The sequence below is a fragment of the Dicentrarchus labrax genome, unplaced genomic scaffold, assembly GCF_905237075.1.
Source record: "Dicentrarchus labrax unplaced genomic scaffold, dlabrax2021, whole genome shotgun sequence".
NCBI classification, from domain to species: domain Eukaryota; kingdom Metazoa; phylum Chordata; class Actinopteri; family Moronidae; genus Dicentrarchus; species Dicentrarchus labrax.
Window position 1 is genome coordinate 23,734,746 of NW_026136711.1, and position 26,272 is coordinate 23,761,017.

General features: G+C 40.4%; 1 protein-coding gene across 2 annotated transcripts in view; it reads left to right on the top strand.

Moving 5' to 3' along the window:
• Positions 1–26,272, top strand: part of vgll4b (vestigial-like family member 4b) — a 44,903-nt gene that overhangs the window by 13,173 nt on the left and 5,458 nt on the right. The window contains exons 1-4 of one of the 2 annotated variants that reach the window (XM_051416342.1): positions 5,453–5,885; positions 13,951–14,194; positions 24,839–25,103; positions 25,483–25,600. In XM_051416342.1, the coding sequence (XP_051272302.1) occupies positions 5,804–5,885; positions 13,951–14,194; positions 24,839–25,103; positions 25,483–25,600 (709 nt within the window). In that variant the 5' untranslated portion in view covers positions 5,453–5,803. Of the gene's footprint in view, positions 1–5,452; positions 5,886–13,950; positions 14,195–24,838; positions 25,104–25,482; positions 25,601–26,272 lie in introns of those variants that run through there. The other variant, XM_051416343.1, reaches the window with a different exon arrangement.

Below are 26,272 nucleotides of genomic sequence, written 5' to 3' on the forward strand. Positions count from 1 at the left end.
TGTAATAACATAATATAGATACCTAACCTTGCACCACCTTGCATAACCTTGCAATAGAGACAGAGAGAGGAAAAATAATTGGAGGAAAGAAGAGGTTCGGGATGGACATTTACCAAAGGCTGCCAAGGCCTGCATTGTAAGAGAAGAGCTTTGTTAAATCGATAGAGCAGAAAGTGCAGACAGCGTAATAGGGCAAATAAAAAAAGAACAGTAAGATAGCAGGTCATTTTGCTTAAATGGTAAAAGAGGAGCAGGACAGATGGGCAGTAAGGAAGAGTAGGACACAGATGACTTAGATGTCTTGGCAAAACAACAGTGTTACTGTTGTTTGATGGGATGTAACATAAAAAGCAGGACATTTTGTATTGTACATTTAGTTGAGAATATCTTATGTCTGCCATTAATAGCTACTTATACATCATAGCAGAAACTACCTATTCTTGAAAATTTCAGTATATATGGTTTAAAAGTGTTGGAATTTGACCATGCTTGTATCTTACATCATAGTTTGACAAGTAAAAAAAATCCAGTGACATAAAGGTTGAAATTGACTATACACACAGCAGGAGAATGTGGGACTTGTGTTTAATAATAAACAAAACCTTAGCTTTATTAACATCTGACAGGGGTTTCCACCTATCTCCATCTGCCACACAGGCACACACACACACACACACACACACAACACAAAGGTGCGAAATGACTAAATGGCTTCACTTCCACAGAATCACCTGTTGTTGTCATTGCTTTGTGTGGCGCAACCTGATATTTCCCTGAAACACTCCCAGGAACCTTCTGTAATGGTATCTTGCAGCTGTGTAATTTTGCCTCTGAATGCTTAGTAAGATGTTGTAAATGTCTTTGCAGAAAGTTTGTTCCCCAGTGGCTTTTGAGAAGCAGGGAAATCTGGAAATCTGGATTAATCTGTATAAAGTTTGACTTGTAGATGGTTAAAACTACTCATCATGTACTCATACTCATCAGAACTTGTAATACAGGTGTTTATAGACATTATACAATATAGTCTAACCTTTTACAGCCTCAAGGTTTGTGGATAAGTTACAGTGACGTAATCAGATACCAAGAGCTGAGACAACACATTTCATAATGCCTTTAGTCCATTATGTCACCATGTAAACAAAGCCTGTAAAGGTGTGGTGGTATTTCAACAGAGGGCGCCATAAAGTAATTTGATTTGACCTGTGAGTGTGCGAATGTGAGGGTTGTTCTTCTACCCTGGCTTATTAAAGATCATGTTTATAATCATGTTCAAAGGAAGTTTCTCTTCCTTTATACATTTTCAAGAGGGCATAAAGATCATTTCATAAGTAAATAATTGTGAAGAGGTGGATGCAAGGATGGAAGTGAGAAAGGCAGACACTCTGCCATCATCCTACGGTCTTTTATCCTGTCAGTGTTTGTGTCACAACACTGGAGAGAATTAATACAGCACTGGGATGAATCACCACCTGGCCTGTGAGGTGTGTTGTTATCCAGACACACCCACTCCCAGGAGAAGCCCTAACCTGTTCAGAGAGACACACAACACCACAGGAGATTAAGTAGGTGCGGTAGCGCTTTGTCCTGAAAGATTAGAAAAATAAATAAACAGGCAGGAAGTAAGGGGTATAATGACAGGAATTCTCCACTGGAGATGAAGGGCAGTTGTGTACCCACAGGGCTAAATGAAAGATGGGTGAATGGGTGGGTGCACTGATAGATCCTATACTCATTTCATTTTAAACAAAGGTACATTGCTCTGAGAGTAGAAATCGTATTATTGAGGTCCAACTCTGAGTAGGAATCATTTTGTAAGGATGGAGAATATTATAAAGCAGCTTATGTCTGTAGGTGTTGAATTATTCATTGGTAAAATGAGGTTTAGTGTTCAGGCAGTGATGCATGGGTACTACAATGCCACAACCTGCCTTTTCCTATATCTTACATCACTCAAGGTCATATCAGCCTCACAACAAGCTCTTTACTTCTGAGTCATGCTGGGGAAACAGTGAGGAGAAAAGGTTATTACCACAGTAGGCTAAGTTATGTGTAACGACTTGTCCCTATGGAAGAAAGAGGTGGAATTTCACCAACTTGTTGTGTAACCATTAATCTCCTTAGTAAACTTATTCAGTTGTACGGCATGCCAAGCGAGAACAAAGACACTGTGTTAGAGACCATGTTTCCCTTTTTAAGTCAGTTTTAAGTCAAGTGTTTGTGGTAATTAAAAGACAAATGAATAGCAAATGCAGCAGCCACAGGGAAACACATTATGCACCTAATAACCAGCACTAAGCTAGACTGATGTTTTTAAATGAGACATGAAGCACTTTGTAGTACAAATATTTTTTGTGTGATTTGTTTTATTTTGATTGGGAAAGGTTTATTTTAAGTGAAAATGTGAAAATTGCATGCTCTCTCTTTTTATTTATGATGGCATTATTAGTATTTTTATAAGCATGCTCTTTGTTGGAAATGTAGAGGTAAGGGTTGTAGTTATCTCCTGTATCATCTAATGTACTGCATGAGAGACCCAAACTCTAGGCAAAAGCGAAAAAGACAGTCTGACCCTGAGTCCATTTCAGGCAATTGAGGAGCCAAATCACCGGTGGTCAACAATTCAGATGGTGGATGGTACACTTTAGCTATCTTTGACAGACGATTTTGGAGAGCCATTAAGTCTTTATCTGTCTGCGGAAGATGAGCTGCCTCCCTGTGCTGTCAAGGACTCTCTGTTTTAGTCTGCCAAACCATTTTCTATTACCGAGGTACACAGGTAGCCTAGATACAAGACAACCTGCTGATCCTGTTTTCTTAAAGTTGCTTCATATTTAATTGTTTTACCTCTTTAAAGGTCCTTTATGTAACATTTAGGAGGTTGTATTGGCAGAAATGGAATATCATATTTATAGGTATGTTTTCATGAGTGTATGAGTTTTACCTTAAAATTAGCCATTTTTATCTACTTTTGTTTTGGTATACTTGATAGTTCTGTGTATAACTTTTATACTGTTGCATTTGCCATTTATGTCTTAAAAGAAGAATAATAGAAGCCTTTAAACTCATTTGTAAAACTCATAGGGTTAAAATTGTAACACACTATCATTATACTGCAGGTTGAAAATCAGACAGTGACAGACAATGTCACTGTCTGTCTTTCAACCTTCACTGCAGTGAAATAATTGAAATAATGACTTCTTGTTTCCAACAGATAATGAGGATGTTGACGTGAGTTTTTCTGTGCATGGATACAGTATGGTTGCCACCTGAACCAGTTAAGTTACTGTGACACTGACCAAACGGGAACTTTGAAAAGCTTCAACAATTTCATTCTTACATCCACTTGTTGCAACACACACAATTTTAGGCCTCTCACTTTTTTAGATCCAGTATTAAGCCTTGAGTTAGTTGTAACCTGCAGCACCAGCTCCAGGAGCAGCAGTAGCACTGAATGAAACCTCTGTCTGAACTCAGCCGTGTGTGTGTGTGTGTGTGTGTGTGTGTGTGTGTGTGTGTGAAACTGGAAACAATGGGTAGCCAATGAGACAAGAACCATAGTTCTGAGCCACCGTTAGTAGGGGGAGGCCAAGAGGGAGGAGGGGAGAGACCCTTTGTGTGTATGTGTGTACTTGTGTGTGTGTATAGGAGAAAGAAAGGGGGGAGGTGTTTGGAAAGACGTGGAATGATGGGTGTTAGTGAAGTGTAGGGCAAGTAGGGTCGACGTATGCGTGCGTCTGTGTAGATGCATACATACTCTGTTTATTTTGTAGTTGTGGCTTGTGTGTGTGCATGAGAGAACGGGTGAGGGACAGGGGGTAAAGGCCGCTGTATAATTAGTCTGTTAATCCAGATTTGAGCTGTGTTGGAAGATAGGAGAGGCCTGTTTCTAGCGAGACAGAGGTCAGCGAAGCTGTGTCAAATGCTGTGTGATGAATGTAGTTTGCAGTGATTTAAACCTGCATTAAGCCCGGGATAGAAAAGTAAATCCACCTGCTTGAAAGCTTTATCTCTTCCTGTAGGTTTCTCATGATTCAATATGTCTCTGGCTGTTTTTCCTTGTCCCTTGGTCTGCCTGTTTGTGTTTGATTAGCAGTCTTACCAGTGCAAAAAGCCGAAGTGCAACTGACTAATTCCTCTTATTTTAGAATTGTTCAGTGATTTTTCCTCACTTTCTTTTACCATTTTTTGTTCCTTTCTTTCTGTGTTGTTTATATTACTCTGATTATACTTGATTTGTCATATCTATTGCGTTTGCAGCGACTTCGCAGGTATTTAGCAGTTTCTCTGAGCTTTTCATGACGCCTCTCATTTGCCGCTGTGAGTGTTTTTGCGGGTATGTGTCACACGGAAACGCGCACATGGCAGATGCGTGTTTCTGTGTAAACTCACACTCTCAAGTTCAGCCACACCCTGCTCATTATGTTCTCAGTCAGATACCCAGAGGAAACTGTTCTCTACTCTTTTCCACACAAACCCTGTAATCTGATGACAATCATATTCACATTCTATTCATCTATTTCCTCTTTTCATCCCATTTGCCTCCTGCTTTTTTCCACCAGTCCTTTTTTTTTAATTGAAGGCAAAATGTGTGTATAGCCCACTTTAAGCACCAGGGGGCAGGAGAGAACCACTCTGAGACCTCACTAGGCCTTTGTAACTCGTATATCCATTAAAATCAACACAGTGAAGTTTGTTTTCCCTCCATGTACAAGACAGCTATCGACAATTTCCTATTCTATTCTGTTTTTCTGTTTATATAGTATATGTATGTCCATATACCTACTTGAGGGGTCATTGTGGTATAAAGAAAAGTCCTTAGTTTATTATAGTATATTCTGTAATATAGTTGTAAGGGTTAGTGTGGTGTAGGCTGAGGGGAAACTGCCATCTTTGCCAGAAAGAAAAGGCTTATAAGCTGAAACCAAATAAGGAGAAACACAGTTTCCTTGCTGTTTACCCTCCTTTCTTATTACTTGTAAGTTCTTCCCTCTCCTTTCACCCTGCTTCCATATCTGTAAACAGTCACTTTATAGTGACTTATCAAACTTTATAATTTATATGCTCTCACAACATTCCCATACTATCACTGCAGGGACTCACAAACTCTGATAAGGTTATATATATATATATATATATATATATATATACTTTTTTTATGGCACCTTTAATCTCCTCAGTTATCACTTCTGTATTCCTAGAGGGACTTCATTTCATGTGCGTCTGTTGTTACCTCAACAATCTTAGTGTTGTTTAATATCTTGTGGCAAAACTATACCACTGGGACTTGATTGCTACTTTAAAAAATGGATTCAGAATTACTGCAGCTCTCTGGGTCTCTCTCTTCCTTCTCTTTCTCTCTGGGTGCGTTTGGAGAGGCTGATCTTGTGCGTAAAACATCCCTGATATTTGTGGCGCTCCTGGGATTTAGCGAGCATGCCCAGTGCGCCTCTTTCAGCAACAGAGGAAACCACTGGCGCAGCATAGGAGTCATACCAAGCATAGCCTGCGTGTCAGTGCAGTCGACTTACAGCTGGCTGTGAGGAGAACTGACGCTACTCTGTTTTTGCTCTGTATCACCGCGATATATTTATCCGAATTTCATTTTAAAAAAGTATCGTAAAGTCATTAGAATAACTGGGGGAATCTGGTTTTCGAGCCTCACCGCGGGGTTTTTATTTTATTAAAGGGGTTCCTAGACAAACTAAAGTTGGAGGCTGGGCCTTTAGCTTTTTGACCGTCGCTTGAGAGGGAAAAAAAAAAAGCTGGTCTTTTTTTTTTTTTTTTTGTAAAAAAACCTCGATAAATGCTACTAACGAAAATGGACCTGTTGAACTACCAGTACCTGGACAAAATGAACAACAACATTGGCATTCTCTGCTACGAAGGTAAAGTGAAGGGTTTTGTGCTGGTTTGTGGGTGTTCCTACGGTTGTCTTTTTAAAAAAATCTCCGAGTGGCCGCTGCCGTTACGCTGTGAGTTAACGTTAGCGACGTCGTTGGTCGAAGTTTTCAACTCAAGTTACTTTATACAAACGCTAGCTACAGAGAAGAAAAGTCGAAGGTTTTTTTTTTTTTTTTTGATACGCGTTGAGTAATTTAATTCCTACACGACTCACAAGTATCGACTGAAAAGTGGTTATGATTTTTCAACGGTTGGAACCTTTGACAGTATATGGTTGGAACGTATTGCCAACGTTCGTTCGTTCCATGGAACGTAGTTACAACCGCTAGCAACGTACTCCGCTCCAGTTTCCACTTTAAGTCATGCTAAAACTTTTGTATTTGTTCGTTATCTAACAACTGGATGTGTGTTTTATAAGCCAGCCTTATCATTTCTGTGCTATTGAGTGCTCCTCAATGGGAAGACCTGGCTAATGATTGAGATCAAAGGCTGAATAATGGACTGTAAGTCAGTCCTTAAGGGACCCCTTTTCTGTCATTTAATAAACTGACGACCCCTGACTAAGGGACATATTCTGTGGATATTTCATATTGTATTAAAAACAGTGCAACAGTAACAGAAGGAGGTTTGTTTATAATGACTGATTTGGATAGATTCTGAGCAGATTATTTCCTGTTTAGGGAACTTTATACAATTCTCTGTCTTTATGGTGTTTGTTGATCATTTTTAGCAATCATACATGGTTAATAAGCTACTTTTCTGACATTCTCTGTTTTATTCTCGTTGTTTCATTAGCTCTTTTGGTTGTTTTAACTTTTCTGCTTTACCCCCCCCGTGAAGCTTTGGCGACCCCTAGTGCGTTCAGACCCCCATTGGGAACCATTGCTGTAAACCATGTGTGGGATTCATTGATCTCCTCCTATGTTTGACTCACTCCATTACTAGCTGCTCAGTTATTCTGACTTTCTGCTCTCTATTATTCATATCAACCTCGTGCATTCCTATCATTGTGAAATGTGTGGTTAAATGTCTGGCTTTAGTTGAATCAGAGTCTGATGAAGTCTCAAGGGTTGACACGGTGTGTTTAAATTATTTGAACCTAGTAGAGTAAATTTGCATTCGACAATAATAATAAAAACGTTATTTATATACCACCTTTTTCAAAAACAGACTTTACCAAGTGCCTTGACAGACAAAGGAAAATTATAGCCCTAATACACAAAATATAATTAAATATAAAAAATAATGAATACCAAAATACAACGAGAGCAGAGTATAAGCAGTAAACAAAAGTCTATAAAAATGGGTTATAAGAAGTGATTTAAAAGAAGTCACTGATTTATCTCCTTAGGCAGGTCGTTCCAAAGCCGAGGGGCCCTGATGGCAAAAGCAAGGTCACCTTTAGATTTAAGCCTCGGCTTTGGAACAGCCAGAAGGGCCCCCACCTGAGGATCTAAGGCTGCGAACTGGCTCACAAGGGGTCAACATTTCTGTTATGTAGCTTGGGGCCGGAGCCAGACGTGCTTTAAAAGTCATCAGTAAAATCTTAAAATCAATTCTAAAAGGAACAGGGAGCCAATGGAGAGAAGCCAGGATTGGGCTGATGTGATGTCATCTGTTAAAACCAGTAAGAAGCCTCACTGAAGCATTTGAACATTTCTCTTCTCTTCGCAGTTATTTTCTAGCATGAGCAGCATAGGATTTCATGTTATGTCATGAACGCACAGAGCAGGATCTTCCATGTCTTAGCAAAGAGACTGACTTTGGGCTAGTGAAACTCCTGCCCTCTGCTCTGCAGTAAATGCTCATATGTCAGGGGTTGTAATATCATCCAGTCTTTCTCGGGGGCTAAATACAGGTTCCTTCCTGTCCCTCTGCCCCTTGATTTCTACTGCAACACGCACCAGCTCCAGCACTAAAACAAAACAAACCTTCACAAGTAAATCAGGATTGTGAATAGTAAAGAGTTGTTGAAGGTGGTGACTAGTGCTTTATTTCCATTCAAGGTTGACTTAAGCAAAAATACAAAAACTGCAGCAACATAAAGGAAAACATTTTTATGAGAAACTGATCAGCAGTCTTTCTTTTCATCTCTTCTCTCCCTCTGCTGTTTATTAGCCTGCCTTTCCCCTACTGCTGTGCCACAGTTAGCAGCCCCTCTCTACATGTAACACAATGAACTTGTAATAGCACTCCAATTAAGACTGAGATCAATTTTTCAGATTTGCAGGGAGGGTCAGAGGGGTTGTTTGGCAGGTGGTCAAGTACCATTTTATAGGAGCAGGTAGAGGGAAGACAGGTTTTTTTTTGAGGTTAAGCAAGTTATTATGGTCTCTGTCAACAGACTTGCACTTTTGTAGTTGATGCTTTTTCAGGAAAAAAGTCTTGTGCTGCTGTAATTCCTGTTTGACAAATGCGACATGTGACTTTTTAAGTTTTGCTGAGGAGATTACACACCAGTGCCATTTTGGTGAAATTTCATTGTAAAGATCACTTTTCATTGGAGTGAGGGTGTCGCAGATAAAACTGCAACTGGTCTGGCACTGAATCCATTGAGAAGTTGTGGTAGACCAATTAATCGTCACCGGCCGATTTTCTTCAGAGAATCTAGAGGCTCTAGTAGAATAGAATTACATTATACATGACTTTTCTTTGTTTTGATGTCGGCATTCTGTATTGACCATCGGCAGCCCTGCACTCTAAATATTGGCATCGTCCATTAAAAAACCCATATCGGTTGACCACTAATCAGAAGGGTTTTCTGTGTCACTGCAAAGCTTCATCTTTCTCAGGTTTCATCCTGTCTATCTCAGTAAAGAAAACTACAGGGTTGAAGAGGGGAGTACTTTCTTGTATATCCTTTGGGTGTCTCTTTTTAGGTGATGGGTTTACACACAATGCTTTATTTCTATCTCTGGAAGCACATCTCTGCAGGACTAGCACATCTATTTTTTTCTGGGTTTGTTGTGTGTGTGTGTGTGTGTGTGTGTGTGTTGTTTTTAGCTGACTGAGCTAAAATCTGACTCCATCATGTGCCTCATGATAAGAAAACAAAGATTAAAGAACTGGGAAAGAGCCAATCAGTAAAAAGAGTGAAAGAAAAACCCCTTCATGTTGAAACATGTTGAACCAAGACGAGGTTGGAGGAGCTTTGTGATATTGTGGGTGTTGTGAGTTGTTATAGTATGCATGAGCACACATACTCAAATACACACATACAGCTTATATATACTGGTACACTGTCTCAAGAGCATCAGTTTTATTCTGAAGCTTTTTACACTTTTGTCATCACCAACATTTATTAGCAAGGGCAAATGTGACACTTCTTATCTATAACAGGTAATACAGTATTTGGCCTGTTTTTAAAAAAAGGCCTGACTTTATATATATATATATATGTCATGGCATAATCAAACATACACTCTACACAATCTTATGCCTTTAAATAACTGTGTTAAAGTATTAGTTGAATTAAAGTGTTCAGATAGTTTGCACTATCCTGACTTCCCCAGCAATCTGAGTTGTAACGAAGATCAGGTTGGTTTTTGGAAGGATGTAAAGTGGCATGTACAGCAAGATTCCATCCTGTTGATGGTTATGATCATGTGTACACAATGACTTGACTTGGTAGCCACATTATATTTATCTTCTTTTGAACATTTAGGTTTACCCCTTCTTTCCTCTACAGTCTCTCTCGCCTTCACTTTCCACCCCCTTTCCATTCCATCCCTCCCCTGTTCCTTCCACCTCCCTTCAGTTGATGTTGTATCACTTCCACGTTTTTGACCAATAGGCATGCTCACTGATAGAGACCCATCCTCCCACTCAACTCATTAGTGTAATACAATATAGGTGTGTAAGCTACTGCTGACAGTGACCCTGAGGAAGACCTATGTCGGTCACAACTTGTTGGTTATGTTAAATAACTATTGCCATGTAAAATAAGGGCATTTTAATTTTGCACAAACTACAGCGTGCCTCAGATCATATCTAAAGGATCTTGTTGGTTGAGACCATATGTCACCCATGCAGTGAGCACTTCACAAGCTGGAACAATGATCGGAATTCCAGTTAGGCATGTCACAATACCAGAAATGTAGTAGTCGATACCAGTACCAGTGAAATGTCACGATTCGATTGATAAGAAATGACATCGACACTCGCTGTGCCTACTGCTGTTCAGTCTTGCTTTACCTGGTCTGTGCTGGTGAAATAAACACCATATCTGTGCCATAGACCATCGGGTCAGGAAAAATCGATTCCCCTGTACCTACAGTAAAACAAGTACCATCATGTTTTCAAAACGTTGCCATCGATTTGGTACCGACATATCAGTTCTTGTAACATCACCAATTCCAGGTGTGTTAATTGGGTTATGGTAACACTGATTCTGACCTTAATTTGTCTGACAGACTTTGGTATATATATTAGATATATTAGATAAGTGAAATTCATCAACAGTATCTGTTCTTTCTTATCTGTCATATGATGTATGAACTCATTTCAATAGACCTTTTTCACAACAGCCCTTTTGACATAAAATAGTAGGGTAATCACAGCTGTGACCAATGACACTAATTAATTACAATAATAATACAAACGTACAATAGCAGCACCCTGACTCTGCTTAATCAGAATCATTGGTAATCCCATGTTTACCAGACTAAAATCACATCTAGCATTACCTTACAGCCCTTGGTTGGTAGATAGATGTGTGAAAAGATGCTAGTTCTGGGAACTCGTGATAAATGGGATTCGTATGCATGTATGACAGATTTCCATTATTTATCAGTAGTAATGAGTGTATTTGGCCTTGAAGTTATAACAATCAGTGCTTATGATAGCAGGAAAAGAGAGCTGCAGTCAAACCATGTTGTCGACGTGTAGACAGCGAATCTCTACATTCCCCTTTGTGCCCAACATAACATAAAGAGCATCATTGTAACGTTTTTTAAAATAACTGACGAAGGACGTCCACTGATTTGCTAATCAACAACGCCATATTCTCGACATGTGCAGCTTTTGTAAACAGTTACTGATTGTAGACTCCAGTCTCCTGCAATACCACATCGACTGATTGCTCCCATTTAATGTCAAATCATTTTGTTTCCCAACCATATTAAACTATGATGTTGGTTATAATTTAGGAAATGATTGTTTTTAGGCAGCTGCGTCTCTGTTTATGTATTATATGACTTCCCTGCAATGTTATAGCACTCTGTCCCTCTCTTTCTCTATTTGTCTATCATTTGTCATTCTCCCTCCAGCTCTCCCTTTCTCTTTCTGTAAAGCTGCTATCAGTTGTAGGCTTGGCAGTGAGGGGTGCTGGGTAATGCTGACTGACTCTTTTTGCTGCTGAGCAGGAGAAAATAAACAAGGTTGAAAACCTCCTCAGAGCCACGTACTTTTGTCAATTCCTCTCCCTTTTTGTCTATCTTGCTCTCCCTTCCTCTTTCTGCCAGAGATCAAACCAATCTAACATCCGGTTTAAAAGTTCAGCTCCCACAGACAAGAACCTCTGTGGAAGGGCTTTTTTTGTAAGTCCTTTTAAGTATTTAAAGCTTTATACCTCTATGGATTTAATAAATAAAAGCAACCCAGAGGAGCAAGTTCAGGTTACTGAGAAGCCCAGCCAAAAATAATCACTTTGCTGCTTTGCAGAAACAGAAGAGGACATGCTCGGACTCATCTTTTTTAAGTATCTAAAGGGGGAAAGGAGAGAGGGAGAAACAGAGAGGGAAATGGAGAGATAGAGAGGTTCACCTCCGTTTGTAATCCAATCTCATCCTGATTCCAAGCTGTTTGAAGTTCTGTCAAGAGAAATAGGCTTTGATCATGTGGACCTAATGAACTGAGAGAGCAGAGAGGGGAAACGATAGAGTGGAGTTTTTACTTCTGTGCAACAGCCTGCTTTCCACTGATTGTCTGCTGGTTCGATGAAATAAAAGCATTTTGTTCTTTATGCACCGAACAAATATGTAAAATAGATATGCCTATAGAGTGCAGGACTTTGAGTAAGTGTTTCTCTTATAAGCTGTAGCTAATTGTCTTTTGTGTAGCATAGCATGTCTTCTTGTCAGTGGTTGTGTGAGTATTTGGCTTCTTTTCTTGTTCCTGTCTCTTTTGATTTGAAGATAAATTGCACAAAAGACAGGATGGCAATGGTGTGGGTCCTTTCTAGCATTTTTATTCTGTAGTTGTGTGTTTTATTTTGCCTTACACATTTTACTTTTAAAAGTCCATCGTGGATGAGAGCTTGTCTCACACATGTTTGTTTTTGATGTAAATCTATAGACCCAGTTTCCAGTTTATTAGGTTCTCAAGTTAACAAAAACTGATCACCATGATTTATTGCAGGGCTGCATTAGTTTTAGATATGTGTACCTATCTGTCACCTGAGTATGATGTAGGCCAAATGTCTTATTTGTTTGCAGGGGAAATTGTCAAAGATTTACCCCTTGTCGAGCACTCCTGAACCTCTAATATGCTATTATGTGTCCTGGATCCTGATTGGACAGTGTGGTGTCACAGTCTCCCTTCTTTTATTGCCATCCTTCTGTCCTGCCAAAAACAATGATGTCACCCTTGTTGCCATGGTACACAGTGGGGCGAGCACGAACATGCCAGAGAGAGAGGAGAGGAACTGCTGCTGTGTTTGGGAGGCCATGCTAAAACTACGCATACATAGAGGAACAGTGGAGCACTAGGGCGCACATTTTAATACATTACAAAGCCTTTGTGTGTTTGTGTGAGTACTAGGGTCTTCTAAATGGCTTAATATATAAATTAAAATAATATATTAAATATTTTCAGATCGGTTTAAACTGATTTGCACCCATATTTTATAACTTCATGAATCCAAAAGTCATTGTTTCCTCTTAAAAAAAGAATACCATTCACTGTAGTTTACATGAAACTTCCTCCTTCTAAAAAGCTCAAAGTGTTTTCAGTAAACAAACAGTACAGCATTACGCTAATGCAGTTTTCATCCATATGGTTGACATTTCTGAAATTTGAAAAAGCCCCAGAATCAAAACATATACCGGTAGTATATGTATAAGTAATATCATTTGGAAGGAATAAGCACCAAATACAGTTTGAATTATTAAATCTCTGCTGTGCTGCTGTGTTTTTAATTTTATTCTGCAACACCAGAAACATAAATTATTGTCCAAAATATAATCAATACTGCCGCAGAACCAACCTTGTTGCATTGCAAGGGGTAATATTAGTGTTATTTCTTAGGGTATAAGAGTAGTTATGGAGAAAGCTGTGAGTTGGAATGGGGGTTTTGGTCTAGGCTTTATGTTTTGTTTGGGAAATGTCAGACAGATACATGAGGCCGAAGCAGTGGAAAGTCCCCGTGCTGAGACAGAGCCAGTGGTAGTTTTCCTGATTCTCTTTTGCTCTCACTCCCACTCACTGAAGACTCTGTAGGCCTTCTGTACCAGGACAAGACTGGAGGAAAGTCGAGAGTCAGACACACAGAGAGAAATAGTTCTCTCTCACACACACACACACACACACACACACACACACACACACACACACACACACACACACACAAATGCAGAACCCATCCACAACTATTTCTTCCAAAACATTCCCAACCAGATACTCCCCTGCTTATGCCAGAGGTTTGTGCCCCACTCAGCAAACTGTATAAGTCAACAAAATCCAAAGTTTGAGCTGGAACACAGCCTGTATAGTAACACTGTCATGAAGTAGTTTTTGTGGTCAACTTGTTTAAAGTGGCAATAAAACAGTTGCCTTCTACTTGAAAATACCATCATTTTTTTTTTACTAATTATCATAATTCACATCCATGGCTAAACACCTTGTTGATGTAAGCACATGAGTTGGCAGCAAAAGCACAAGTGTCAGTTCATCCTGTCACATTTGAAATCCCCAAAAGTATAGTCAGCTGTTGCAGTTTACATGATCTCTACCTCATATTGATTTCTCAAACTTCGCAACAGAGGTTTAACATCACTAATACCTGTTTCTCCTTTTATCTTTTTTCTCCCTCACCGTCTTCCCTCCCTACAGGTGAAGCAGCTTTGAGGGGTGACCCCAGACTCCAGTCCCTGTCTCTGTCCTCGTCTTCCTCCTCCTCGTCCTCCTCTTCTTCGTCGTCATCCTCCTCATCTTCCATCTCCTCCATCTCCAGCCACAGGACAGGTCCTCCACCCATCAGCCCCACCAAGAGGAAGCTGAGCGGGGACCAGGGGGACAGCGACATGGACGACAACGAGCACGTGGCAAAGATGAGCCGACTGTTTGCTGCACAGCTGTGAGTATACATACTGAGAAACACTCGCATGAGTGAACAGGCACTTACACATTTTCTAATAAAATCTATAATGAGCACTTCAGTCATTTTCTACATGCTCATTTCCTGAGGTGTTGGTAAAAAAAAAAAAACTCCAATTTTCTATGACTGCACCTTTTCTGTCTGTCTGTGTTTCTCCATCTCTCACACACACCAACACCTTGCTACCCAGAAGCTACATATGCACACATACACAACTCAATGTTTTTAAAAGAAGTCATTTTTGACTCGTGTATGCCAGTGTTTCTGTTGGCCATATGTTTGCGGCGGGCTCTTCGCTTAGTGAAGCTGCACACAGGCAGGCTTTCTCAGAAGTCCCAGTTTGGACTCCAGGGTGCTACGCCAGGTTTAGCTGGCTCCACAGTGTTCTCCTTATAGCCGCAGATCTCTGGAGGCTTGGAAACAGGGACTGCACAACAGAAAGATTACTCACATCTCCAACGTTCCCACATTCCCACTTCCAGAGATTCCAGAGATTCTGGAGCGCTGATTGGTGGTGAAGGAGTGCTGAGGCCAGGGGCACTGAAGTCAAAGCTCTTTCCCCTCTCTCTCTCTCTCTCTCTCTCTCTCTCTCTCTCTCTCTCTCTCTCTCTCTCTCTCTTTCCCTCTCTCTCTTTCCCTCTCTCTCTCTCTCTTTCTCTTTCTCTCTTTCTTTCTTTCTCGGTTTGACTGAGTCAGTCATGGGACTCCAGCCATTGCTATTTATTGCAGAGACAGTCAAGAAGGTGTTAGGTGGAGCTGTGCAGTTTTACATGCATGCTAATTCTTAACAACGTGCCCCGTTGCTGAAAATAGCAGTAATATTATGAATTTATGGTAGCTGTTGTTTTCATGTCACTTGTTTCATCACAGTCAGCTGTTTGTCAATCAACATGGCTGTGAGATGACACAATGGAACACATTAGACGATGCACTGGATATACAGGAAGCCCTGGATTAAGAGAAGAGTACAGTTACTGGCAGTGCATTTATGTGGTTTAGCAAGTGCAAACACACAGATGCATTTGTGGATGCACATGCAGTACATACTCCTTTGTGTGTACTGGCACAAACACCTTTTAGACTTTAAAGGTAACTCTGAAAACTTGCCACCTGTAGTCAGCTTGCATTTATTACAATGAACTGCAATGGTGAACCAGAGTCACATCAAAATGTCCACAAAAACTTCTCATATCACTCCTGCAGTATAATCCACGCCACTGACAAAATTATATGAATGTTCAGTATGTTCCAAACGCTTCACAACGTCGCTAAATGCACAACTATCCTGTCACATTCTCATATATGTTCACTCGCCTGTGTGGTAGGGCAGGGATATTTTTGCACAGCTTGTGTTACAGGTAGGAATCTAAGACTTTTGAATCAAGTTTGTTCTAGTGGCACAGGGGGAAGGGTCTTTTGTTCCTTCATCTTGTGACCGTCTGGGCTCATATAACAAAGGATTAGCTTGTGTGTCTTGACATTTGTGCAGAGTCATCCTGTTTTCTGTTATGCATGTGTGTGTCAGTGGTGGGAAAATTACCATTATACCCTTCAGAGAAACCAGACAGTAAATCCATTTTCCCACTTGTTTTATTCTGTTGTCTCTGTTGTTTTTCACTCTCTGTGAGATATTTTTCATGCACGATGCGGTTTGCTGCATACATTGATAAGCAAATGCTCCTACTCGTGTATCACAAGTTGGATTTTATTTTGTAAGTCGTCTGCCAAAGTACAATGGGACTTATTGTCATATCAGCTTTCAGTTGGTGTCGCAATTCCTTGCCACAGCCTCTAAATGCAACCATTTTGTGTTGTTAAAATTAGGTCCTGTGGGAATAAAACAGATCCAAAAAGTCTGATGTTTTAAGACTATTCAAACTGCTCATTGTAGCATGATTATTTCCTAGAAGTAACCTGTGATAAGCTGTAATCCCTTTATTTAATTTTCATTTTAATTATGACCTTGAAGTCATTCGACTCTAGGGGCTATAGGTTAATCTCTAACTAAGAAAAGTCAATTGCTAGTTGACTTATTGCAACTTGAGGTTAAATTCTGCGAAGCCTCATCTAGATATATTTTTTCATCCTGGAAACCTATTTGCCTCAGGGCCATCCTAAATGTGTCTTATTTTTAGTCATTTAATTTGAGGTTTCTGTGAGGGCTTTCTTTCCCTGGCAAAGGTAACTGCTGAGTGACTTGTTGAAACCTGCAGTCAGTCAGCCTCTGAAAACTTCTCCTCCTTGTTTGAACTGTTGTGCCTGTCCAAAGAACAGTGATTACACTAAAGTGGAGAATGATGGGTTTGTTGTTACGGAAAAAGTTAAGCTAAAAATAGTGTGTAAAAACAGCCTCTATACAAAACGCAGCAGAGTACTTCACAGTCTTCCTTTATTTAACATAAATTAGCTTTCTGCTTCATTTATTTTATCTGTCAATTGTAGGAACGGTGATTAGGTTTAATTTGAAAACAATGTACTTCTTGGGAAAAAGCTAGACAGAAAACCAAAAACCAAAAACCCCAAACCCCTGCAGCCCCCCACTACACATGCACACACTTGCACACACACTTGCACACACACACACACACACACACACACACACACACACACACACACACACACACACACACACACACACACACACACACACACACACAGTTAAAATATCCAGAGATGGTTATCTGACACCATTCTAGCTGTTGGATTTTGCTGGCTGCTTCTGTCTGTGTTGCTTGTTTTTTTTTTTTTTTTTTGGCAGTGATTGCTCTGCTCTCAAATGACTGTTCCTGAATGTTTAGAAGCTTTTGTGTTCATTCTTCTCTTTAAAAACTTTTTCTTTGTTTTGCATGAATGGCAGTTTTCCTGTGTGCTGACTATATAAGTTGCTACATAATGTGCTTTTTTTTTTTTTTTTTTTTGGTCGAGCTGCTTGTAGTTGGCTGTCTTTTGTCTGTAAGTTCAGTCATATTTTTGGTGAGTGTTGACACAGACAGACACCTGACACATCAGACTTGAGGTGGAGCTATGAAGGAGGAAGCTCAGGTTTCCTTTGTTGTCCAATCACAGCAAGTTGAAGTCAGGGGGAGGCACAGGCTGGGGTGAGAGAAAGAAAACTTGAGGAACCAACTCAAATTTTTAATGTGGATATTAACAGGCATGATCAATGAATGTATATTGCTTTTGTCAACAGCCTGTATATTCAACAATGTGGTTGTGAGTATATTTTTCTCAGCAGTCTTAAGTGTTTTAATAGTGTCCTTTTCAGTTTCTGCTGTGAAGTCACTAATGTTTTAGTTTATGATACAGTAAATTCTGCATATAAAAGTCTGATTGAAAATATTGGCAGTCCTAGTGGCAGGCTGATATATGGATGTGTGTAAGTTTGTACTGAGTCTGCATGTGTTGTGCAGGTATGCACATGTGTCGTTGTGTGTACTGTCCATATGTGCATGTGTGCTTGCCCATCTGTGATCATTTGTGTGTTTGTGTGTGTGTGTGTGTGTGTGTGTGTGTGTGTGTGTGTGTGTGTGTGTGTGTGTATTTGTATAGTGAGTGGGCTCCTTGTCAGGCAGCAGGGGCTACTTTCTCATTTTCTCTGTGGAGTAGGAGGAGTCTTGAACAAAGAAGCCTTATCCTGTCCACTGGAGCCTGCGGGCTGGAAGCTTGTTGCTGCCTGCTCGCCTGCCCGCCACTCTGCAGTTGTAGACCCGCCAGCATAAAAGTCCTCTTGCTCAGCTGTTTCATTCCTCCTTAAAGAATAAGAGCCAGTCACAGAGCAAGGTTTTGTATGGGCTTTTAATTGGGGAGTACAGCTGCAGGATAGTATATTTGCAGCAGCCAGGTTACATGTCCTCACACATGAAGCTGGGCAGTATATCAAAATTAAGAATTGATCGTCTTTCATAGCAACCATTTTGTGTATTTTTCAAAATACTATTTATTGTTTTGTTCCGTACATCACCAATAACACAGATCGTGATAAAGGCAACAAGTTGAGATTTTTAGCAAATAATGTCTGGTCTGTCATTGAGTAAATGTTACCTTTTCATGTTCTTCTTAATCTTAGTCATGCTCTTTTTCCTGAATTTCCATTACTGTTCACATCATTATTCTCTGAAAAACTCATCAAAAGCATTTCAAGGTAGTATGTAGTCTTTGTTTAGTGTGCACTCTCTCGATTAGTAGTTTGGTCCATAAAATGTCAGAAAAAGGTAAAAAATGTTGATCACTGTTTCCTAAAGCCCAAGGTAATCCTCAAATGGATTGTTTTATCCACAAGCGGTTTACTGTCATAGAGTACTAAGAAACTGCACTATTTACATCAGATTTCCAGATTCTTATAAATGGCTCAAAACGATTGGTTATCAAAGTAGTTGGCAATAAAGGCTGTGTGCTATGACCAAAATCCCATATCCTGATATAGGTCAGTTCATATCCCAATAACGATATATTCCACAATCAGTCTCTTTTAAAAGGTAATGCTGTAGATGCACTGTAGGAGCTAAAAGCAGGTTTGTCGCTGGGCTGCAGTTAAGTAATATAGCATACAGAAACTGCAGCTGCTTTCTACTGGGAACTTCATCAGTAAGTTGTTCTCATGGACATTTCTCCATAGGCCAAATGGGGAGAAAATAAGAGAGAGGAAGAGTCAGTGTGTGTGTTTGTGTGTGTGTGTGTGTGTGTGAGAGAGAGAGTGTGTGAGAGAGAGAGAGAGAGAGAGACCGTGACCAAGCCTGGTGAAGTCATTGTTACCCTCTTGTTTTACATGGGACTATTTATGTAGTGTGTGAGCATGTGAGGAAAGGAGGGAGAGCATGTGGGTGTTTTTTTTTTAGGGTGTGTGTGTGTGTGTGTGTGTGTGTGTGTGTGTGTGTGTGTGTGTGTGTGTGTGTGTGTTTTCACATGTTGTTTTCTTTGCCGTCTTGTTGTGGTTGTTCCCATATCCGATCTGTCCCAGCTTTAATAACAAAGGATTTTCTTCAGTTTCCTTTCTCTGCAGTCGGTTAACTGTCAGATATGTGCTCGATATCTATCAGTATTTCTTCATGAGTGAAAACCTGGAAGATTTAAAATGGCTGTGTCAAGAGCTGTTGAAATGGTGCGAAGGTTTGCTTTATGAAGCATAATTTGTAATTTAACAAAGCATTTTCATTACTTGTATGTACATTTTATATAGCATATTGGATGTCAAGGACGATAACTACAATAATAGTCCGTAGATGACCTGTTAAGATGTATTTCTGGTATTCTAATGTAAAGGATGCAGATATTATTGCTAACTTCCGCTCATCCTGCTACTTAAAAACCTGGACTAAGCAGAGTAAACTGTGTTGAGATGTTTGTATACTTTTTATATACATAGCATGGGTAGGCCCTGTGGCTCATTTTGTGTGTGTGTACAGTATATATATTGTGTGTGTGTGTGTGTGTGTGTGTGTGTGTGTGTGTGTGTATATATCCATTTTGTGGGTTACTGCAGACCTCGCAGAGCTTGGGCCTGGTTGTAACCTGTGGTTGAGCCTTCATCCTCCTCTGCTTTTTTCTTTTTTGTCGTCTTCTCTTCTCTACGCCCTGATTCTTCCCAGATGTTTCCTGTGTGTATCTCTCTCTCTCTCTCTCTCTCTTTCTCTCTCTCACTTCTCACTCTTTATTTATTTCTTAAAGGAGTAGGATATGAACCTCTGCCCAACCAAAGATTTGTAGTGAGGTTTTCTCTGAAGACTTTGGAGCACAATTGTGAGAAAAGGCGCAGAACTTTTATAGCTCCTGTATCTTTGCCTCAAAGTAAAATATAGCTAACTTACCAAATTGGCAGTCTTCTATAGAGCTAAACCTGACACACTTATGAAAACTAAACCATATATTTTTGTCATTTTGACAAGTCCTTGGTTCATATGTTTATATTTGTTTTATTTAGTTTTCCATTGTGGCAGTAAGGCAAATTAGCTCATACAAAGCTGTTTGTTAAGCCAGCAAAAACAAATTACAAGATTCCAATTTTACAGGAATACAGGCCTACAACATTTTTTTTCTTTTTCTTTTGAAGTCATTCAAACACATGGTCATGGTCATGATCTTTAACTTGAGGTTAACATGAAGACAGGGTGTCATGTGAGTGGTTACTTAAAAGGCTGCACTTAATGATAGATCCGAGTGGTGTAATATTGTTCAAGATATATAACTATATCATTTATGTATCGAGGGTTGGACTCTCTGGGTTTTAAATGAAGGGATCTTTCAGTGAATGCCCACCACAGTGAGTACCACTAATGCCAGGCTGCACCAAACCCAGAGTCTAGTAAAATAGAATCAAATAGATATCTGCTCTTCTATTTCTTTGTGTCAAGCCGTCCATTCTGATGTCAGTCACACGGTTCTAATTTTTAAAGCTAGTTGGAGAAGAAAAAAAAAGCCCCACAACACAGAGGTTCTCCACAATGTATCCAATATATAAAATACTCTCAAGCATGTTTTTTTTAGTGTTACAAGATAATTTTCTGATATGTTTCGACATATGTCTGAAATAGGAGGCAAGTGACTCAAAATGCACTTTTACCAGTTAAACAAGGACTGCCACATGAATGCATATTGTATTAAAACAAAATCTTATCCAAGATTTAATATTTTAAGTGTTGAGCCTGCTCATATATAATATCCTGTAGTTCAACCTCACACCTCACACTCCAATTAATCTGAATCCAACCTACAATCGAAACCTAAAATCCATCGAAAAGCAAAACAAATCTACCACCAACTTTTGTTGAGATCCTACAAAGACTATAGATTAATCTTTACAACACATTATTGGGGCTTGTCCAAAATTCATTCCTATTTACAATATAGTGCACTATTACATTCACTGAGTGTGTAAATGTCCTCAAAAGGTCCACAGAAGTAGAGACAGTGGCATATAGACTACTTTTTGCTCACAGTCCTACAATGCAATGCTCTTCATCTTACAGCTGCTATTTACTTCTCACTAATAAGTACTATTTATCATCTAGATCATTAGAAAACACAATCTCCAATCTCTTGGACTTTTGAATATCAAAATGACAGTTCAACTGTTTTATTTTTAAATATTCAAATACTACAAAATGGTGCTTTTCATCTTTGCTAAGTGTTAATGGGAGCACCATGCATTCACTCCCTGCTTTCAGAAGAGTTCAGTCTGATTAAACAATTCAGCTTAATGGATTTGACCTGTAAAATAATTCAAGCGAGGAAAGGACTGACCTCGCTTTGAGAAAGGATAAAGTTTAATTTTGTAGTTTGAAAGAAGAAATGTTATCAAGCCGCAGCTGGTAAAATCTGCCAGGACAGTCACTTCAGCAGGCAGTTTCTTACTATAAATGAGACGTCTGCAGCCTGCTCTCCCTCGCTTGTATACATACATTATTAGATCTAAGCTTCTCTCTCCCTTTCTCTCTCTGCCCCACCTCAGTGCAAACCTTTGCACTTCTGTGTGATGTTTACTCCATATCGATGCTTGCTCCAAGACTGATTAGTAACCCAGTCAACATTTATTGTTAAATAAGATTAAGCTGTGTCCTCAACCTCTTCCCGTGTCTGTTTTTCCAAAGTCCACTTCTCTTGCCTCTTTTTTTTCAATTTATTTTGTCTCCCCATACCCCTTGTAGGTGCCAAGTCCCAGAGTTCTTTACTTTTCAAAGGCTCTCTCTCTCTCGCTCTGCACGCAGCTCTCTCTGTCCCACCTCTGGCTCTCATCCTGTCCTCTAGCCCCAAACCTGGCAACCCTCTGTCTTCAGCTCTAGCCCTTGTTACCACTCCCATCCCATGTCTTATGTGTAGCTCTCGCCGTCCGCCCTTTGCATCCTCGCTCTCTCTCCCCAGCTGCGACCCTAATGATAATTGAGAGGTGAGTAAGAGAGACAAAGACTAAGGGTGGTTTTTGAATGCCTGATCCCTGGCATGAAATGCGGTCCGGGGCTCGGTGGGCAATCAGGCGAGGGGAAGGCGGGGGCGGCGGTGGATTGACAGCCACGCCATTCATTGGTCGGATTTGTTGATCCCGTTCACTGGCTCCTGCAACGGCCCCTCTTGTGTGAGGATGTGGGCATGCCTGCTCTTTGGCAATGATTAAAGTTTGGAACAACTTCCACAACCTAACTCAAGACCCAGCTGCTGGGAGGGGGATGAGAGAGAGAGAGTGAGAGAGAGAGAGAGAGAGAGACGTATTATCTGTTTGCCTTTAAGCTAATCAAGGGATTGTTTATATTTGAAGATAACAGAGTTATACAGGAGGACTTTGTAGAATTTGATTAAACGTTGATGTTTCCTCTAGAAATACGTTAAACAATATACTCACTTGAGCACACTTTTTTTTATTTTTATGACCTGATTTTCATGTCAACTCCATAATGCAGTGATTCTTTTTTTGACTATTCGACAAAGAATGAAACAGAAAATTGATGCCACTATGGGAAAACATAAAAGCTTGTTGGTGAGCTGTCGGCCAGGGTATATAAAAGCGCTGCCAAGTCTCTCCGTCTAACCCCCAGGAAGCTTGCTGCTGATTGTGAGGGGGAAAAAAGAGAAAGAAAGACAAAGAGAGGAGAAAAAAAAGGGGGTCCCTGCTAATGTAAGCTCTCGGCACAAATGAAGGAAACTACCGACCTCACTCTTTCTTATAGTGGAGGTCCGGACCATTCACATGTAGCCCCCCCCCCCTTTGCCCACCTCTCCTCAGCTCTTCCTCTCTCCCTCTGTGTGTTCTGTGGAGACTATTTATTTGTGGAGGACAGTGCTGTGGGCTCCAGATGCTTGACCCAGCAAGTCAGGTTGCCTGGTCACATGGATCTACAACTGTTTGCCTGAACTTGTTGTGCATCCAAACAAACCTTAAAGGGCTGCCGCAGCTTTTTCACTCTTGAGTCGATTGTGTATTCTCGGTCAGACTTTTTCACATGGGTGGGGAAATGCCTCCCCACTATATCTGGTGGAGAATAAAGAGGGAATTTCACGTTGTATTCTGTCCACCAATGTTCGAGCGCAGCTTATTTATAGGAAATTTGATTGCTTTTCCCAATTGAGGCTTCAGTGTGTATGTATAGTGTATGTGTCAGTGTGTATGCATGGGTTCGTGTATTCGTGTGGGTATGAAGTTGAAAGAGAAGAGATAGCGAGAGGCAAGTACAGTAAATCTTGCTCCCTGTAACTAGGCCTCAAATTGTAGGAGGGGAGTGGAGCTGCAGTAAGAGTGTAATACACAGTTAAACACACACCCACACAGAAAACACAGACCACATTTGAGGCACTGAGCAAAATAATTGCTACCTGTTAAAGTGCAAGCAAGTGTGCAGTATCAGGCACCACTACTTCACTACATATCACACATTTCAAAGTCATTATCAGAGCTGAGGGGTGGAGAAAAGAGGCCAAAAACTGTGTTGTGTTAAACTGTCGTTACTCGAATGCCTTATCCTTATCTCTGCTTTTCCACTGATTAAAATATTAGCTCACAGTTTGGACAGGACAGAGGGATTTCTTTCTGGGAAGTAATTCTCTTTAATATGGAAAGTTTGTGGCCAGCAACCTTCTTTCACCTTTAGTATTCAGCTCATGGTTGTGAGTGTGAACAGTGTGTTACGTAGAACAGAAGTCAAGGGAAAGAAAAAGTAAAACAAAACATGGGATGTCAATGACAGTTTTAGCAGATTAAATCAAATATTGACAGTGAGATGTATTTAGTCCTCAGCGTTAGCACTGTAGGAGTTTTCTTCTGACAGCAGTGAGTGCAGCTGGCTCCAGGTTCACTGCAGAGATAAAGTTGATTTGCTGCACTGAAGAAACCTGTTAGTCTGGAGTCCATCCATGTTGGTAAAGTTAGGAGAGTGTTCCTTCCTCCTTCCTAGACTCAACAGCAAAGAGAGAGAGTATGTTTGAGCATGTGCTTATACAAAACAGTCTTATCAAACCCTCCAGCAATCTGAGAAGTAAGAGAGGGAGGGGGGGTGTGTGTGTGTGTGTGTGTGTGTGTGTGTGTGTGTGTGTGTGTGAGGTCAGTATTAATAGCTTCTGCTGGTCCTGCAGTGTTTGACACAGAGCCCCATTTACAATAGTTCTTTTGTTTGTCTCCCCTCTTTTCTCCCTCATCTCATTCTCTCTCTCTCTCTCTCTCTCTCTCTCTCTCTCTCTCTCTCTCTCTCTTTCTCTTTATTTATCTCTCCATTGCTCGTCTTTTTTCTCTATCCATTTCCACCTCGAAAATCTCATCTGCCACGTCTTGTTTTCTTTTGAGCTAATTCCTCAAATTTTGGTTTTGATAATTCTGGATCCTGTGCCATGTTGGTAAAATACTAATATTTGTTTCAGCTCCAAATATTTTATTAAATGTTAGTAAGTTTTAGTAGTAAAGAGCAATATATAAAACATTGAGATAGCCATTAAGCTGAATTGCAACACTTTTTGTTTGTTGAATTTTAGTTTTTTTAGTTGTTTCTTACTTAAGATTGTTGGGAGCTAAACCAAAATAGATTTAAAAAGTATAAAGCTTTAGTCTTGTTAATGTATTCAGAGTCAGTATAGTGCCATCAGATCCAAACCCTAAAATAAAAGTTCAGGATAAATTATAAATGACCTTTCTCTGTCTCTGATCCCCAGGAAACCTAATGGAGACTACCGCAGCTCTCCCATCTCCAAGGACCGCAGCCGGAGCCCCATCGAGCGCGTGGTGGTGCCCAGTGCTCTTGGAGTCCACAGCAGCCACCCGTACAGCCATGCCCACCACCACCACCACCTGGCCAGCTTAGCCGGCATGGACCAGCCACTGGCACTCACCAAAAACAGCATGGTGGAGTCTGCACGCAGCAGCACAGCAGCTATTGCCACAGTGCCGCACACAGTCAGCGCCGTGGAGCGCCAACAGGTAACCTGCACATCCTGTTTCTTTGCTTCTAGCACTGACTACATCTTTTGCAAATTGTTGGGTAAAACCTCAACTCTGGTAGGTCCCCCACATGATGTGACTAATGTGCTTTCATTAGCCAGGCTCCATGCATGTTGGAGTAGAAATTTCCTATTTGGCTTGTTGGCCAAAAATCTTTTGAAACCCTGGTGGTCACTGAATCATTCTCTCTCCCTCAGGCTTCAAACCTCCCTCTGGTCCGCCTTCTTTACTTGAATATTTTCCACTTTTTCTGCATTTCACATTCTGTTCTCTTTTTATTTACTCCCCTTAAACCCACTGTTGACACAACTGTTTGTTTTGTTTTTGGTGATCCCTAAATGTTGAATTTGCGTTTCAGAATCGTCCTTCAGTGATCACATGTGCCCCAGCCAACAACCGCAACTGCAACCTGTCTCACTGTCCCGTCTCCCACAACGGCTGCTCCAGCCTCACTAACAACTACAGGAGAATCAACAGTGAGTGCAGTCATGCAAGTGCATCCAGATGAACACACATACACACATACAGACAGACAGTCAGACAGACAGTGATCCAAGTTCTCAATATTCTCGTATATTTAGTTTTTTCAGTACTTTCGGTTTATGGTAGAAGGAGTGATGGGTTAACATATCTCGGTAATTCATTAATACTGATTGTTAAGTCCCCAATATTGGGAACATTTGTCCCTAAAACTGGATATAACAAAAACAAACAAATTTCCCATACAGCACAGTTTGTGGGAAACCTCTCTGCGAGTGCAAATCACCCTCCAGAGAAAACACAGACTGCTCATACTCTCCACATTCAGACTGACTTATATAACCAGTGATGCTAAAAAAAAAAAAAATCGTCCCAGTTTTCTGTCGGTGAGTCTCACAGTCTCTGTGATTGTTGTGATGAGGCCTCAACATGTGTTATTTACTACCGTGCCTGTTATCTTTTTTTACTGAAGATGTCACTAGAGGCCTCAGCCAAACACGTGTCTGTTTTATTCATCCTGTCTGTGAGTGTCAGTCATGTTTTCTGCGGGTTGATAACTTAACTGTGGCCATTTTTATGATCCCAGTGAAATCCCGATGATCTCATTGAGGTTAACAGTGAAATTTTAAACAGTGATTTAATATTAAAAAACTGCAATGAAAAAGTGA